Raw genomic sequence first — 17000 nt, 5'->3', positions numbered from 1 at the left:
CCTTCATATTTTTGTGATCCGCTCTATTAGAGTAGATATAGCTGCAATATCACTCAAATACACCTCAGATGTCACATGATGAGGGATCAATCTGTGAAATTATATTCCCTACTGATTCAAACAGCAATGCAAAAACACATTGGAGTCATTCTGTGTCATCTCCACCGGAGGTCCCCAGCTCAACATTTACAGTTTTATCTTTTTTTTTCCCCTTGTGAAAAAAAATCCACAAATTAAGAAAGTTAAAAATGTCATGGATGAATATTTACAGACTGATCCATTATTTAGTAGTTGGGTCAAAATGGCAGTTGATTTATAGTAAAATCACAGATCTAAAAAACCCCCTTAGAAAGGTGTCAGCATCATGATTGTATTTATACACAGAGATTGATAAATCTATTACTAAAATCAGTTGACTTCAGCACCTTTTGTTGCTTTATATCCCAATGGTGAGAGTCCAAATATGGGAAAAAGCACTTTTTTTGTGTTGTTTTTGCAAAGTTGGCGTGCCTGTAACTCCAGAAGTGTTCAAGATATCTTAAAATCCTTTTAGATTCTGCTTCTGAACAAATGTTTCTTTCTGTATGTCCATTTTTAAGGCCCTGTATGATTCAGTCCCAGAGATATGGGGCTCTCAATGTGGCTCCATGTGCAAACGGTTGAATTTTACACATTTTCAGGGGTCAAAAACCAAATGTGGGACACTTCGTTTAAAGCTGATACTTATTGTATTTAAAGAGGAATATCTGAAGAACAAATAATGTTGAAACTAGAACTGTATCTCGTTTCCCGCTATCAAAACAATTGCACAGATCCCACCAATTTTAACAATGTCGGAGTGCCAAAAATAGTTGAAAAAATGAAGGTACATTTCTAGTTTCAACATTATTTGTTCTTCAGATATTCCTCTTTAAAGACAATAAGTATCAGCTTTAAACAAAGTGTCCCACATTTGGTTTTTGACCATTGAAAATGCATAAAATTCAACCGTTTGCACATGGAGCCACATTGAGAGCCCCATATCTCTGGGACTGAATCATACAGGGCCTTAAAAATGGACATACAGAAAGAAACATTTGTTCAGAAGCAGAATCTAAAAGGATTTTAAGATATCTTGAACACTTCTGGAGTTACAGGCACGCCAACTTTGCAAAAACAACACAAAAAAAGTGCTTTTTCCCATATTTGGACTCTCACCATTGGGATATAAAGCAACAAAAGGTGCTGAAGTCAACTGATTTTAGTAATAGATTTATCAATCTCTGTGTATAAATACAATCATGATGCTGACACCTTTCTAAGGGGGTTTTTTAGATCTGTGATTTTACTATAAATCAACTGCCATTTTGACCCAACTACTAAATAATGGATCACTCAGTATATTTTTCTTTTCATCTTCAATTATGTCTTTCTTTCACCAGAAAAAAATGAGCAAAATCAAAAGTTTGAGCTGGGGACCGCCGATTGATTTGACACAGAATGACCCATTTACACAAAAATAGACCACACAAATCAGCCAAGAGACGATCTGTGTCAAATGTTGATCACATGATGCACAACAGAAGAGATCTGAAGAATACGGTCAACATGTAGCTTCTCAATGACTTCTAAGAAGTTTCTTTCTCAAATGGACACAAATAAACATTTGCAGAACTGATAAAAGATTTATTGAACAATTTTCACACACTGCATATTCAGCCTTGTCTTAATGAGCGTACTCGCTCGGTGTAGGAAAGCAGAGCGTAAGTGGAAGAAGGATAAACTTGTTTTGTGATTTCTTAAAGCAGTATCAAGTCTCTGTCAAGACCGCTAAATCCAATTACTTCTCTGGAAAAAATGGCTAAAAATGCCCATAGCCTAAGATCATTTTGAACACAATTGATTCAGTTTTGAACCCTTCCCCTGTGGGCTATCCAGATAAAACCCCTGAGATGTGGGAAAAGTGTCTTGAATTATTTATTGACCAAATTCAGGACATTAGAACAAACATCTTTGGCCAGATATGATTCACTTTGACCCCGTCTCATTTGCTCTGATATAATATCGATAATGAAACCTGCTAATTGTCCCAACGATGTCAAACCATCAAGATGTTTTTAACTCCGTTGCCCCCATTATGTTGGGCATAATCACCAGTTCTTGGAGAAAGGGAGAGGTCCCTGCCAGCTTTAAACATGCTGAAAAAACCTCATCTTGACTACAGATTTGAAGAACTACAAGCCTGTTTCAAAATGGCTTTTCTGTCCAAATCTTGGAAACTGTGTTTTATTCGCAGCTCTATTCTTATCTGACCACCTTCAACATATCTGACACATTTCACTCAGGCTTTAGGGCACTGCATAGTACTGAGACGGCACTATTAAAGGTGACCAATGACATTTTAGTCTCCCTGGATTCTGGCAACGGGGCCTTTTGAATCCTTCTAGACCTAGAGATCGATCCCGCCATTCTTTTACATCGTCTTGAGAAGGTGGTTGACATCCAGGGATTGGCATTAACCTGGTTTCCGTGGCCGTCTGCCGGGGCATGAGGAGCCCAGCCGCCTGGAAGAGGACGATGGACGCTGACCGCTCCAGGCAGCTGGGCTCCTCGTGCCCCGGCAGACGGCCGTGGCTGCTCCGTTGGGGTGGACGGTAGTGGCGAGAACTCTACTACGGCACATCCCTCCTCCTTCCCGGATTTCGGCACCAGTGTAAAGGGGTTAGATGGGCAAGGAGGCGGCGAGAACCGGTTTGTCAATATAAATCATAATTTAATGAAAACCAGAACCACAAACATAAACACACACACATGACGGACATGTCCGTAAACGATCTCTCTCTCCCGCACGATCCCCTGCAGTCGACCTTTATCCCTCTCGGGAGGCTTGATTAGCCTAATACAGGACCGGGTGTGTAGGATCACGACCCCGCCCTCCGCCCTGCCACAACTTTCTATCAGTATTAATAATTACTCATCCTCAACTCTGCTCACATGTGGCGTCCCATAAGGCTCCGTGTTGGGTCCTCTGCTTTTTTTCTTTATATGCTTCCTTTAAGCTCTATCTTTCAGAAGTACAGTGTAGCCTATCATTGTTATGCTGATGACACACAATTTTACCCAGTACCGCCGCTCCATACACACATACGACGCAGTCTGCATAGGGCACCAGCTCTCTAGGGGGGCACCAGAAAGTCCACCAGCTGCCCTTACTCACACAGTATACGTTATTTAAGGACGAAAGCATGGCGGAACACAGACGATCAGGGTCAAATCAGTTACTCCTCTCTGTTCCTCATTCCCGTCTGAAAACTAAAGGTGATCGGGTGTTTGTAGTGGCGTGCCCGCGGGTTGTGTAATGCACTCCCATTTGTCGTTAGGTCTTCTTCCTCATTGGCCAAGTCTTATATTTAAATCAAGTTTGAAGACAAATTTGTTCTCTATAGCCTATGATGTTGTTTGAGAATGTGAGGGTATGTTTTGTTATGTATGTTTTATTGTTTGTTCTTCTAACACTCGTGATGTGATGTCCACAACGGTCGTCTACATCACTGAATAACACAGGGTTTCTTCTGTGTAGGGGTTTTGGGGGCACTGCGTGGGCTGTTCCCTACGTAACCGTCTCTGTTTGAGGACATTTCTGGTTGATAATGCGGACGGACAGTTTGAGGAGAGGAAACGGTTGAACTCTGAGCGGCTGAGATGAGCGCTTGGTGAGACGCTGAGGATCTCTTCAACTCAACGGGAGGAGACGGGACCGGAGAGGACGACATGTCCAAGTTTTCAGTCTTAGTTGAGTATTTCACCACAGTATTCAGAGCGTCCAAGGACTCGCTTCCCAACTCCAAAGCGCTACAAGTCTGAGTGACATTCTGGACAGTCCCAGTGTTCGAGATGTTTGCCGTCTCGGATGAGATCTGCTGGACATCAGGGGACTCGGAAAGATTCAAGACCCTACCATCATGCAGTGGTCCAGAGGGCTGGACACTGAACTGAAGTGGTTTCATAACATGACTCTCATCGCTCTTCTGAGTCATCACAGCCTGACTGAGACTCTTTGGAGCATGTGAGGGAGGAGATGCATCTGATGTTGAACTCAAGACAGTAATGAGAGGCGTTTTATCTGTGATGGAACTAGAAAAGGATGCAGTGTGTTCAGAACCTGCCATCACCGAGCTTTCCTGGATAGTTTCCTTTACAGTCATCCGAGCGAGACTCGTCGTGACGGATGCGACACGAGCGTCAGGACTGGACTGAACAACAGGCGCGCTGCTTCAAACACGTTTTTCTCCTCATAAGTAACGAGGAACTCTGGGTAAACCTGTGACTTGTCAAACACCACAAAAATGGAGGGATTACGTGTATCGTTCACACAACTGTCGTACAGATTTCCTTTGGCATCTTTGGCTGGAGGACAATGGAAGAGTTTGCCTCTGGTGTAGCATCCCAGCAACACCCTGCACACAAACATCATCCTCACTCCGCACCCGTCGGTGACATCATTGGAATACGGAGAGCACTTTGAGAAATAAATCCCTGTCAAGCATCATAAAGGACAAAGAGATTAAATGCTGTTTGTTTTCCACAGAAGAAAGTCATTTGAGTTTCTATGACTGTATTATAAGCATACCGTGTCCATATACCGCTGCATTAGACACGTCAAAGTCCACATTACTGTGACATACAGCATCAACGAGGGACGAGCTGCTGCTGTGGAATAAAAGACGCTCACCAAACCTCTCATTGTTCGCTTTTCTCATTTCTTCTTTTTTCCTGAGGAGAAACAATTAAAAACATTCTGTGATACAGTAAAAGTTGCAATTAAAGATTTGTGATTAATCCATATCCATCTATCTATCTATCTGTCTATCAATCTGTCTGTCTATCTATCAGTCTGTCTGTCTGTCCGTCCATCTAACAGTCTTTTCTATCTATCTATCTGTCTGTCTGTCTGTCCATCTATCTGTATATCTATCTATCTTATTTATTATTATTATTATTATTATTATTATTATTATTATTATTATTATTATTATTATACTTTATTGTCCCATTCCTGGGAAATTTGTCTTGGACCGCATGACACGGCCAGTGCACAACATCAATCACACACAACACAATGCATACAACAACATGCAATAATAAGCATTAACACATTTCAATGAATTATATATATATAAAAAAAAAATAATAATAATAAATAGATAAATAAATAAAAAAAAAAAACTAGCAGCATACTACATCAATTAAAAAAAATCTCTATTTAAAATTTTGATCGCAGTTGGAACAAGAGTTTTTATAATGATTATCTTCTGTCTGTCTGTCTGTCTGTCTGTCTACTGTCTGTCTATGTATCTTCTATCTATCTGTCTGTCTGTCTGTCTAGCTGTCTGTCTGTCTATCTATCTATCATCTGTCTGTCTATCTATCTGTCTGTCTGCCTATCTGTCTATCATCCTGTCTATCTATCTATCTGTCTGTCTGTCTATCTGTCTGTCTGCCTATCTGTCTATCATCCTGTCTATCTATCTATCTGTCTGTCTGTCTGTCTATCTATCATCTGTCTGTCTATCTATCTATCTGTCTGTCTATCTATCTATCATCTGTCTGTCTATCTATCTGTCTGTCTGCCTATCTGTCTATCATCCTGTCTATCTATCTATCTGTCTGTCTGTCTATCTATCATCTGTCTGTCTGTCTGTCTATCATCCTGTCTATCTATCTATCTGTCTGTCTGTCTATCATCTGTCTGCCTGTCCATCTATCTGTCTGTCTATCATCTGTCTATCTATCTGTCTATCTATCATCTGTCTATATCTGTCTGTCTATCTTTTGTCTGTCTGTCTATCGTCTGTCCATCTCTATCTGTCTGTCTATCATCCTGTCTATCTATCATCTGTCTGTCCATCTGTCTTTCTATCATCCTGTCCATCTATCTATCTGTCTATCTATCTATCTGTCTGTCTGTCTGTCTGTCTATCTATCTATCTGTCTATCTATCTATCTGTCTGTCTATCATCTGTCTGTCTATCATCTGTCTGCCTGTCCATCTATCTGCCTGTCCATCTATCTGTCCGTCTATCATCCTGTCAATCTGTCTATCTATCATCTGTCTATCTGTCTGTCTATCTTTTGTCTGTCTGTCTATTGTCTGTCCATCTCTATCTGTCTGTCTATCTTTTGTCTGTCTGTCTATCATCCTGTCTATCTATCTGTCTGTCTGTCTATCATCTGTCTGCCTGTCCATCTATCTGTCTGTCTATCATCCTGTCAGTCTGTCTATCTATCATCTGTCTATCTGTCTGTCTATCTTTTGTCTGTCTGTCTATTGTCTGTCCATCTCTATCTGTCTGTCTATCTTTTGTCTGTCTGTCTATCATCCTGTCTATCTATCTGTCTGTCTTTTTAAACTTTACACAGGCTAAAACTCATATAAAACTGTTGTAAATTTTCAGGCTTTTTCAAGTCAATATCAAAGTTTGTCTTTAAGAAGTTTAATTTTCTAGTTTTCATTGTTAACTCTTCTGAACTGATACCCACATCATAAAGTTTTCCCAGAGTTCCCTGTTTTGCACACGCTCAATCTGTCTGATAGTGAAACTTCCCGGAGATTCATGAAAGAGATCCTGAACTCTCTTGTAATCTCTGTTAGACGGCGAGAGACGAACTCTCTGCAAACACACAACAGAGAACGACGGATGAGAAAATGATCGTGTAATGTAAATGTGACAATGAAAACAAACAAGATAACACGTTCACCTCAAATCCAGAGTCACGAATCGCTGTTTGCTCCCAATATCTAGGAACACCTTTAGAGAAGTGAAGCCTGGCATTGGCGTGCTTCTCACTACAATCAGAGACAAACAAATCTGACAAAATACCACAAAACAACAGCAAGGTGAACTCTATTTTTAAATCTGTTTTTGTTGACCTGTTTCTGGGAATCTTAACGTTGACTGAAGACACAAACACGGGTCGTCGTCTGACAGGTCTCTCCGTCCCGCTCACTTCATTCCTCTGTTTCATATCTGTGAACAAGATTGCTGTGAGCATTTATAAAACAACAACATGATGAACATTTACTGAAATAGTCATCGAACATTAGCACATAACCAACCTTTGAAATTGAGCTCATAGTAACGGCTGCCCGCTCTGAATTTGACAACAGCATCCTGATTTGAAGAGTCATTTTTTAGTAAATACTCCTGATATTTCTTCTCCAGATCGTGACTGCCGACTGAAGACAATCTGTGCATTTCTTTCTATAAGATTCCCAAAGCAATAACAAATTAATCATGTTTACTCTCGTTAGCACAGTGAAACTGTAAGTTGGACTTGATTTGACTGAGCAATGTCTATATTTGTTCATTTAACTTGCACCACAATAACAGACAAATGCACTCCTTTTCAAACATACTATTGATGCATACTGGACCCAGTGATTATACTCGCCTTTCCAGTACCAGACCCAGCTGGTGGTGAGGATGAAATTGGGCCAGAGCACCGAGGGATCAGTAGAGAGCACTGACCTTATCAAGACCCAAAATCATTTCCTCAAAGCAAATGGGCTCATTCCCTGAACTGTCAGAATAAAAGAGCATACATGTGACTCTGGGCAAACACACCAATACAGTCGCAAGAAAAAGTATGTGAACCCTTTGGAATCAGCTGGTTTCTGCATTAATTGCTCATAAAATGTGATCTCATCATCATCAAAGTCAGAAGTGTAGGCAAACACAATGTGCATAAGATAACAACACACAAACAATTATAATATTTCATGTCTTTATCAAACACATCCCATTACACATTCACAGTGCAGTGGAAAAAGTAAGTGAACCATCAAGCAGTTCCGGTAGATGCGGATTAGACCTGGACAACGTTCAGAAGAAATTTTGGATCATTCTTCCTTACAGAACTGCTTCAGCTCAGATATATTCTTATACATGTCTCTCCTGAGGTCATTTCACAGCATCTCTATTGGGTTATGGTCTGGACTTCTTTTTTTGAAGTCATTCTGTAATGGATTTACTTTGATGTTTAGGGTCATTGTCCTAACGGCCACTTTTACAGAGAGTACCTATAGTACTAAATCATCTCCATTTATAGACAGTTTGTCTAACTGTGGGCAGATGAATATCTAACGGCCACTTCTAGTGAGAGTACCTATAGTACTAAATCATCTCCATTTATAGACAGTTTGTCTAACTGTGGGCAGATGAATATCTAACGGCCACTTCTAGTGAGAGTACCTATAGTACTAAATCATCTCCATTTATAGACAGTTTGTCTAACTGTGGACAGATGAATATCTAACGGCCACTTCTAGTGAGAGTACCTATAGTAATAAATCACCTCCATTTATAGACAGTTTGTCTCACTGTGGACAGATGAATATCTAATGGCCACTTCTAGTGAGAGTACCTATAGTACTAAATCATCTCCATTTATAGACAGTTTGTCTAACTGTGGGCAGATGAATATCTAACGGCCACTTCTAGTGAGAGTACCTATAGTACTAAATCATCTCCATTTATAGACAGTTTGTCTAACTGTGGACAGATGAATATCTAACGGCCACTTCTAGTGAGAGTACCTATAGTAATAAATCACCTCCATTTATAGACAGTTTGTCTCACTGTGGACAGATGAATATCTAATGGCCACTTCTAGTGAGAGTACCTATAGTACTAAATCATCTCCATTTATAGACAGTTTGTCTAACTGTGGACAGATGAATATCTAACGGCCACTTCTAGTGAGAGTACCTATAGTAATAAATCACCTCCATTTATAGACAGTTTGTCTCACTGTGGACAGATGAATATCTAACGGCCACTTCTAGAGAGAGTACCTATAGTACTAAATCACCTCCATTTATAGACAGTTTGTCTAACTGTGGACAGATGAATATCTAACGGCCACTTCTAGTGAGAGTACCTATAGTACTAAATCATCTCCATTTATAGACAGTTTGTCTAACTGTGGACAGATGAATATCTAACGGCCACTTCTAGAGAGAGTAGCTATAGTACTAAATCATCTCCATTTATAGACAGTTTGTCTAACTGTGGGCAGATGAATATCTAACGGCCACTTCTAGTGAGAGTACCTATAGTAATAAATCACCTCCATTTATAGACAGTTTGTCTCACTGTGGACAGATGAATATCTAACGGCCACTTCTAGTGAGAGTACCTATAGTACTAAATCATCTCCATTTATAGACAGTTTGTCTCACTGTGGACAGATGAACATCTAACGGCCACTTCTAGTGAGAGTACCTATAGTACTAAATCATCTCCATTTATAGACAGTTTGTCTAACTGTGGATGGATGAATATCTAACGGCCACTTCTAGTGAGAGTACCTATAGTACTAAATCATCTCCATTTATAGACAGTTTGTCTAACTGTGGATGGATGAATATCTGAACTCTTCCAGACTTTGTAACCCTTTCCCGCTTTATGCAAAGCAACAATTCTTGATCGTAGGTCTTCTGAGATCTCTTGGTCCACGTCAGCAGATGCTTCTTGTGATTAGCAAACTCAAAATGTTTGAGTGCTTTTTATAAGTCAAAGTAGCTCTAACCCACACCTCCGATCTCGCTTCATCAGTTGAATGCCAGGTTTGCCAACTCCTGAATCTAATTAGCTTTTGATGATGTCATTAGTGTTCACAAACTTTTTCCAAACTACACTGTGAATGTTTGAATGATGTATTCAATATTTACAAGACCAATAAAATAATTTGTGTGTTATTAGTGAAACTGATTGTGTTTGACAGTGATCAAACCTGATTATAAGACATATTTATACATAAATGCAGGTAATTCAAAAGGGTTCACATACTTTTTCTTGCCACTGTACATGTGTACCAGTGTATGTTTCCATATGAACTCACCCGTTTGTGTTTGATGGATCACAGTACTCTCTCTCGATGTGTTCATTATTGGGTAAGTCAGTCCAGGCGCCACACACCTTCACCTGCCACTTATAGGGCATTTTACAGTGAATTCTGGGGCATTCATGTGCTGTAAATAATCATGAGATGTTATGCTTTAGAAACACACACTCCAGTGGTTTAATCCATGTCTTCAGAAGTGATATGATCGGTCCACCCATAGGAGAGATCCACCCAGTTGGTGGTGATATGCACAAAGAATGTGAACTGCCAAATACAAGAGAATGTGAAAGTGAAAGTGGAGATTTATTGTTAAAAAAAAGGACTTAAATATTGATCTGTTTTTCACTCAAACCTATCATATCACTTCTGAAGACATGGATTAAACCACCGGAGTAGTATGGTATGGTATTACTTTTATAATGCATTTATGTGCTTTTTGGAGCTTTAAAGTTCTGGTCACCATTCACTTGCATTTTATGGACCTACAGAGTTGAAACATTCTACTAAAAATCAAACACAAGAAAGTCTTACACATCTGGGATGGCATGAGGGTGAGTAAATGATGAAAGATTTTTATTTTTGGGTGAACTGTCCCTTTAAATTACTAAATATAAGCTGTTTACTGTTGCCAAGCAACGTAATAACGACTACAGATGTGATTATTAGCATCTAACAACAGCTTCAAAACGCAGCTCATCCAATTAGAATTTAGAGGTGCAACATTGCCTGATTATTACTAGACTTGGCTGGTATTTGTATGCAGGATATTTTTGACATTTTAAATATGTAGGAATTCTGCCCTTCCCACGTGCATTATTTTACACGCACATATAACCTGTTGGTCCAGTACAGAAAAATGAGTGTGCACGGTATATTTTATAACAAGCTAAAATTAACTATTAATCCATCTGTTATTATAAACGAGTCATTATTTCATGAATTATACAGCAAACGTACCTCTTTTGCAGTAACCTTTGAGAAAGGAAAGGCAGATCTTGTTTTCTTCTAAGAAAAAAACAACAACAACAACAGAATTCTTAGTTGAACCCTTTCAGCTCTGAAGGTGTTTTTAAAGACTTCTTGTTTCACTGGTAAACCCAAAATTAAAGGTATACAACTCGACAAAAACATGGAGGATCGAGTGATTATGAGACATTCTGACACTCTCAGACTAAGAAACTCACAACAAAATATTTAACCAAAAATTGTACCTCTTTATATATTTATATATTATATATCTCTGGGTGTAAATAAGGTGGCTCTGGAAAAAACCCAATCATGACGACTGTATGTGAGAAACAATTTTGTGTTGATACGACAAAGCGATCAAATGTTGCAACATTACAAATATAATGTATCATAGTGTCCAAAAACATCTCCAAACAAATAAAAGATAATAATTGTACATAAGAACTAATTACACATGCAAACACAACAATGACTAAAGGTTTGCATAGCATGCACACATGATTTTAGTCATGAGATTTCACAGGATGAGTTTCATTCTGTGTCATTTGAGTCATCATTGAGTCTGTGTCGTGTATTTGGCGCCATCTCCTGGTGGTCATATGTAACATTGTGCTTCATGTGGATTATCTAATGATCTATACATCTGATTATCTTGTGTGTGGACTCGATTGAAAGATAATCACAGACTCTAATTAATCATATGTGAGATTATATGTTATGTTTATGTTTTGTGAAGTTATAAGCAAAAACGTGACATATAAGCAACGCCAACATAATAGTCAAAGACATATATTTAGCTGTTACTCGCTATATTTGTATCTGTGAGTAAAACAAATAATCTGTTTGTATTTTACTCTTTAAGATCTTTCCAACAACATATGACACATGAATATTTCATCAGATTGATGTTTTTACTGATCGTAACGCACAAATTGGCAACCGCTTTTCCCAAGAATTGTTCTATTTTTTATTTTTTACTATTTTCTCAAAAGCTGCTTTGGAACAATATGCATCGTAGAAAACGCTACACAAATAAAACTGAAATACTGACAGCATACAAAGCGTTGATTACCTGCATGTGTCTGTGGTGACTCACACTGTGTGTTCTCTCTGTTGTTGAGGGCAGGTTGAGTGTTTTTGGGGTTTCTGTGACTCTTCAGGTTGACAATGTTGCGGTAGATAAACGGAATCAAACTCATCAGGTGACTGGACACTCCTCTGCGTCTCAGGACTCCGATTGGATGAGGCTCATGGAAATCATGTGACCTGATGCAGTCCGTGTCATCGCAGCATCCTCTGATGAAGCTCATGCACATGTGCAGTCGCGTGCAGGTCTCTTTCTCAGGACAGCTTCCGAACGGCCCGCGGCCTTTATTGTATGATACACACACCTGCGATTGGACAGAGAAACAGGGCAACACTTGAGCGAACACTTATTTATAAAATCACCATAGTTGCTCCAGATATTGTTAATGAGCTCCTTCAAACGGTGTAAGACATCATGGATTAATCGATCACTCGTTCAGCTTTAAATACTAGACTAGTACTAGAACTCCAAATACATAAATATGTCATAGGCTGTAAATGACAGTAAAATAAATAAGTCTGTTATTAGGTCATTTTTGACCGAAATACATTTACCTCATTTAATAATTTTTTTTCCTTTAGTTATAATGAACGAACATTGAAAATGAACGGGAAAGACCAAAAAACAGAGCACGTTTTTTTTAATCTGTCAAACACAATCAATAAATTATCCACAATGCAGAAAATACAGACAGAGATTACAGGGTGAGACTAAAACATCCTCAGTGCAAAACACACACATACACACAAACACACACACACTAAAAACTTAAGGGGTGAGAAGATAAAACACACACAAACAGAGAGAGAGAACCAGGGCATCATTAAGTGGAGATCTAAAGTCATCTTTTGTCGATCATGTGTAGACTGTGTATACATTGTGATTAGATCATGTGTAGATCATGTGTCGAGTATGTGTAGATCATTTACATTTACATTTATGCATTTGGCAGATGCTTTTATCCAAAGAGACTTACAGTGCTCTTATTACAGGGACAATCCCCCCGGAGCAACCTGGAGTTAAGTGTCTTACTCAAGGACACAATGGTGGTGACTGTGGGGATCAAACCAGCAACCTTCTGATTACCAATGTATTATACAGAGCACTTATTACAGGGACAATCCCCCCGGAGCAACCTGGAGTTAAGTGTCTTACTCAAGGACACAATGGTGGTGACTGTGGGGATCAAACCAGCAACCTTCTGAGTACCAATGTATTATACAGAGCACTTATTACAGGGACAATCCCCCCGGAGCAACCTGGAGTTAAGTGTCTTACTCAAGGACACAATGGTGGTGACTGTGGGGATCAAACCAGCAACCTTCTGATTACCAATGTATTATACAGAGCACTTATTACAGGGACAATCCCCCCAGAGCAACCTGGAGTTAAGTGTCTTACTCAAGGACACAATGGTGGTGACTGTGGGGATCAAACCAGCAACCTTCTGAGTACCAATGTATTATACAGAGCACTTATTACAGGGACAATCCCCCCGGAGCAACCTGGAGTTAAGTGTCTTACTCAAGGACACAATGGTGGTGCCTGTGGGGTTAGAACCTGTCACCTTCTGATTAACAGCCCTGTGCTTTAACCACTACGCCACCACCACTTCACCAGATCATGTGTAGAGTATGAGTAGATCATGTGTAGATCATGTGTAGATTGTGTAGTTTATGAGTAGAGTATGTGTAGATCATGTGTAGATCATGTGTAGATCATGTGTAGTTTATGAGTAGAGTATGAGTAGAGTATGTGTAGAGTATGTGTAGATTATGTGTAGTTTATTTGTAGATTGTGTAGATCATGTGTAGTTTATGAGTAGATCGTGTAGATCATGTGTAGATCATGTGTAGTTTATGAGTAGAGTATGTGTAGATCATGTGTAGATCATGTGTAGTTTATGTGTAGATTGTGTAGATCATGTGTAGTTTATGAGTAGATCATGTGTAGATCATGTGTAGATCATGTGTAGTTTATGAGTAGAGTATGTGTAGATCATGTGTAGTTTATGAGTAGATTATGTGTAGATCATGTGTAGTTTATGAGTAGATTATGTGTAGATCATGTGTAGTTTATGAGTAGAGTATGTGTAGATCATGTGTAGATTATGTGTAGATTGTGTAGATCATGTGTAGTTTATGAGTAGATCATGTGTAGATCATGTGTAGATCATGTGTAGTTTATGAGTAGAGTATGTGTAGATAATGTGTAGATCATGTGTAGTTTATGTGTAGATTGTGCAGATCATGTGTAGTTTATGAGTAGATCATGTGTAGATCATGTGTAGATTATGTGTAGTTTATGAGTATGTGTAGATCATGTGTAGTTTATGAGTAGATCATGTGTACATCATGTGTAGATTATGTGTAGTTTATGTGTAGATTATGTGTAGATCATGTGTAGTTTATGAGTAGATCATGTGTAGATCATGTGTAGATTATGTGTAGTTTATGAGTAGAGTATGAGTAGAGTATGTGTAGAACATGTGTAGATCATGTGTAGTTTATGTGTAGTTTGAGTAGAGTATGTGTAGATCATGTGTAGTTTATGAGTAGATCATGTGTAGAGTATGTGTAGTTTATGAGTAGAGTATGTGTAGACTATGTGTAGTTTATGAGTAGAGTATGTGTAGAGTATGTGTAGTTTATGAGTAGAGTATGTGTAGAGTATGTGTAGTTTATGAGTAGAGTATGTGTAGAGTATGTGTAGAGTATGTGTAGTTTATGAGTAGAGTATGTGTAGAGTATGTGTAGAGTATGTGTAGTTTATGAGTAGAGTATGTGTAGAGTATGTGTAGTTTATGAGTAGAGTATGTGTAGTTTATGAGTAGAGTATGTGTAGAGTATGTGTAGAGTATGTGTAGTTTATGAGTAGAGTATGTGTAGAGTATGTGTAGTTTATGAGTAGAGTATGTGTAGAGTATGTGTAGAGTATGTGTAGAGTATGTGTAGATCATGTGTAGATCATGTTTCAAAAACGTTTTTAAAATGTGACACTATATGAGTTTTTTGTGGCTCTATTAGTGATAGATAGATGTGCTGGGCCTCTAAAGAACGGGATTGTAATAATGTTATGCACTTAAGGCTTAAACTAGATGTTTAAAAGATTTCTTATTTAGATCACCTTGGACACCTTAACTGTGGTCACTGTTTCCTCACCTTAGGGTTAGAATTATTGCATGCTTTTACAGTAATACCATGTTACATTTTTTGTAAGGGAAGATAAAATATTCCTGTCAGACTGTGTAGCTGATATTGATGTATGTGAATGTGTGTGTTGTACTCACAGGTGGCAGTAAACTGCTGTCACACTGCAGCAATATCACACACAGCTCTTCTCGGCTCAGACGGATCATGTGACTCACACTCAAGACTCTGATGTTGTGCTGTGACATCAGCTGATGCCCGAAACTGCAGCCTCGCCTTTACAAACACACATAAATACAACACAAAATAATTGAAATAAGTGAAATAATGAATTATAGAAATTTACATATTAAATTTAAAGCTCCAATCTCCTCAGTCTTCCGAGGATCGCGAAAAAAAGTCAGTTGGTGCTTCAGTGACTACTTCAGTGAGAACCTGTCAATCACAGCTGTCAATCATGATGTCACAGCAGCGTTTTTATAGCATCAAATAACTAAAAACAAACTTATTTAGAAAACAAACACTTGAAATGACATCAACGTGATAGAAACGACAGTAAATGACAGAAACTATCTTTGGAAAAAAGATATGTGAAGTGTAATTGAATTGTTTAGTTGGTCTCACGTCCTGTTGAATAACATGGGGAGGCGGGGCTTATGACCTATACTAGGACCAGTCACCGGGGGGCGATCGAGACGTTTTGGCTTCACTTTTGAGGGCTTGTGCAGCACACTTGGTAACAGCTAAATATATGTCTTTGACAATTATGTTGGTGTTGCTTATATGCCGCGTTTTTGCTTATAACTTCAAAAATAATGAATGAAACATAAAATCTCACATATGATTAATTAGAGTCTGTGATTATCTTTCAATCGAGTCCACACACAAGATAATCAGATGTATTGATCATTAGATAATCCACATGAAGCACAATGTTACATATGACCACCAGGAGATGGTGCCAAATACACGACACAGACTCAATGATGACTCAAATGACACAGAATGAAACTCATTCTGTGAAATCTCATGACTAAAATCATGTCTGCATGCTATGCAAACCTTTAGTCATTGTTGTGTTTGCATGTGTAATTAGGCTAGTTCTTATGTACAATTATTATCTTTTATTTGTTTGTAGATGTTTTTGGACACTATGATTAATTATTTTTTAATTGCTTTGTCATAACAACACTAAATGTTTCTCAGATACAGTCGACATGATTGGGAACAAAACAAAAGCAGATTTTCGGAGCCACATTATTTAAACCCAGAGATATATCGTGTGTGTGTGTTGAATATATACGTACCTGTTACAGTCTCCGTTCATGAGCTGATATTTACACAGGTGTATGTCGTTACACACCTCATTACACCCACTAATTTTACACATCTTAACGCGAGTTTGAGCGAAAACCTCTTTTCTGTCGTCGTGTTGTATGACAGTGAATAACTCGCTGTTTTCGATGACTTTATCCAGTGAATTGTCCCGGAATATTTCTGTTAGTCCGTATGAGATATCCAGCAGTCGCTCATAATCCATCGCTCCATTACAGCCACACAGAATCTTCAACACAGTTTCTTCCGCCATGATGAACAGATTCTCAATCAATCGGTCAGTGTCGATTTACATGAACTCGGCGAGTGAATCTCTCATCGAAACATCAGTCACTTTGTGAGGAAAGCGGGAGCTCTTACAAACAATATTTCCTCTGATTAAATATTAAGAAATATGAACTATTAGATGTACAATTTTAGTCACAGCTAAAGGGTGTTGATAGACACTGCCAGGCCGTCCCGGAAGTCCCGCCCTACGGGTAAAAGAGCCAATCACCTTTTAGATACAGACATCAACCGTTAACTCAAACACGCGCATGCGCATTAGCTGGACCAGCCTGACGAATATCTTTATT

The 17000-nt window shown here is 38.8% G+C and overlaps 2 protein-coding genes across 4 annotated transcripts in view; both read right to left on the bottom strand.

The window, feature by feature from the left end:
- Positions 1–17000, bottom strand: part of LOC127637263 (synapsin-3-like) — a 124920-nt gene that overhangs the window by 69954 nt on the left and 37966 nt on the right. The window lies entirely within an intron of this gene.
- On the bottom strand, positions 6911–16876 carry LOC127637267 (zinc finger CCCH-type antiviral protein 1-like). 3 transcript variants are annotated; one of them, XR_007969700.1, is made up of 7 exons: positions 16398–16876; positions 15231–15366; positions 11927–12245; positions 10843–10890; positions 9883–10012; positions 7097–7241; positions 6911–7007 (listed from the first exon to the last, which is right to left on the bottom strand). XR_007969700.1 is itself a non-coding variant. In XM_052118230.1 (6 exons), exons 1-6 carry the CDS (start codon positions 16676–16678, stop codon positions 7491–7493), a joined length of 984 nt encoding a protein of 327 aa, XP_051974190.1. In that variant the 5' UTR covers positions 16679–16876; the 3' UTR covers positions 7458–7490. The 3 variants fall into 3 exon arrangements, 2 of the variants coding, with proteins under 2 accessions (XP_051974190.1, XP_051974191.1); XM_052118230.1 differs by lacking the exons at positions 6911–7007; positions 7097–7241 and adding an exon at positions 7458–7560; XM_052118231.1 differs by lacking the exons at positions 6911–7007; positions 7097–7241; positions 9883–10012 and adding an exon at positions 10069–10149.

The sequence above is a fragment of the Xyrauchen texanus genome, chromosome 45, assembly GCF_025860055.1.
Source record: "Xyrauchen texanus isolate HMW12.3.18 chromosome 45, RBS_HiC_50CHRs, whole genome shotgun sequence".
In the NCBI taxonomy this organism is placed as follows: Eukaryota; Metazoa; Chordata; class Actinopteri; order Cypriniformes; family Catostomidae; genus Xyrauchen; species Xyrauchen texanus.
Note: the sequence above shows the minus strand (reverse complement) of the source record. Positions and strands in the feature narration are given on the sequence as shown.

What these genes read in the sequence shown, in the direction of transcription:
- LOC127637267 (XM_052118230.1), bottom strand. Translation starts at nt 16,678, where the DNA reads ATGGCGGAAGAAACTGTGTTGAAGATTCTGTGTGGCTGTAATGGAGCG. An exon ending in ACAGCAGTTTACTGCCACCT is followed by an intron (nt 12,246 to 15,230) that starts GTGAGTACAACA and finishes GTCCAATCGCAG; the next exon opens with GTGTGTGTATCATACAATAA. An exon ending in GTCACCACAGACACATGCAG is followed by an intron (nt 10,891 to 11,926) that starts GTAATCAACGCT and finishes TTTTTTTCTTAG; the next exon opens with AAGAAAACAAGATCTGCCTT.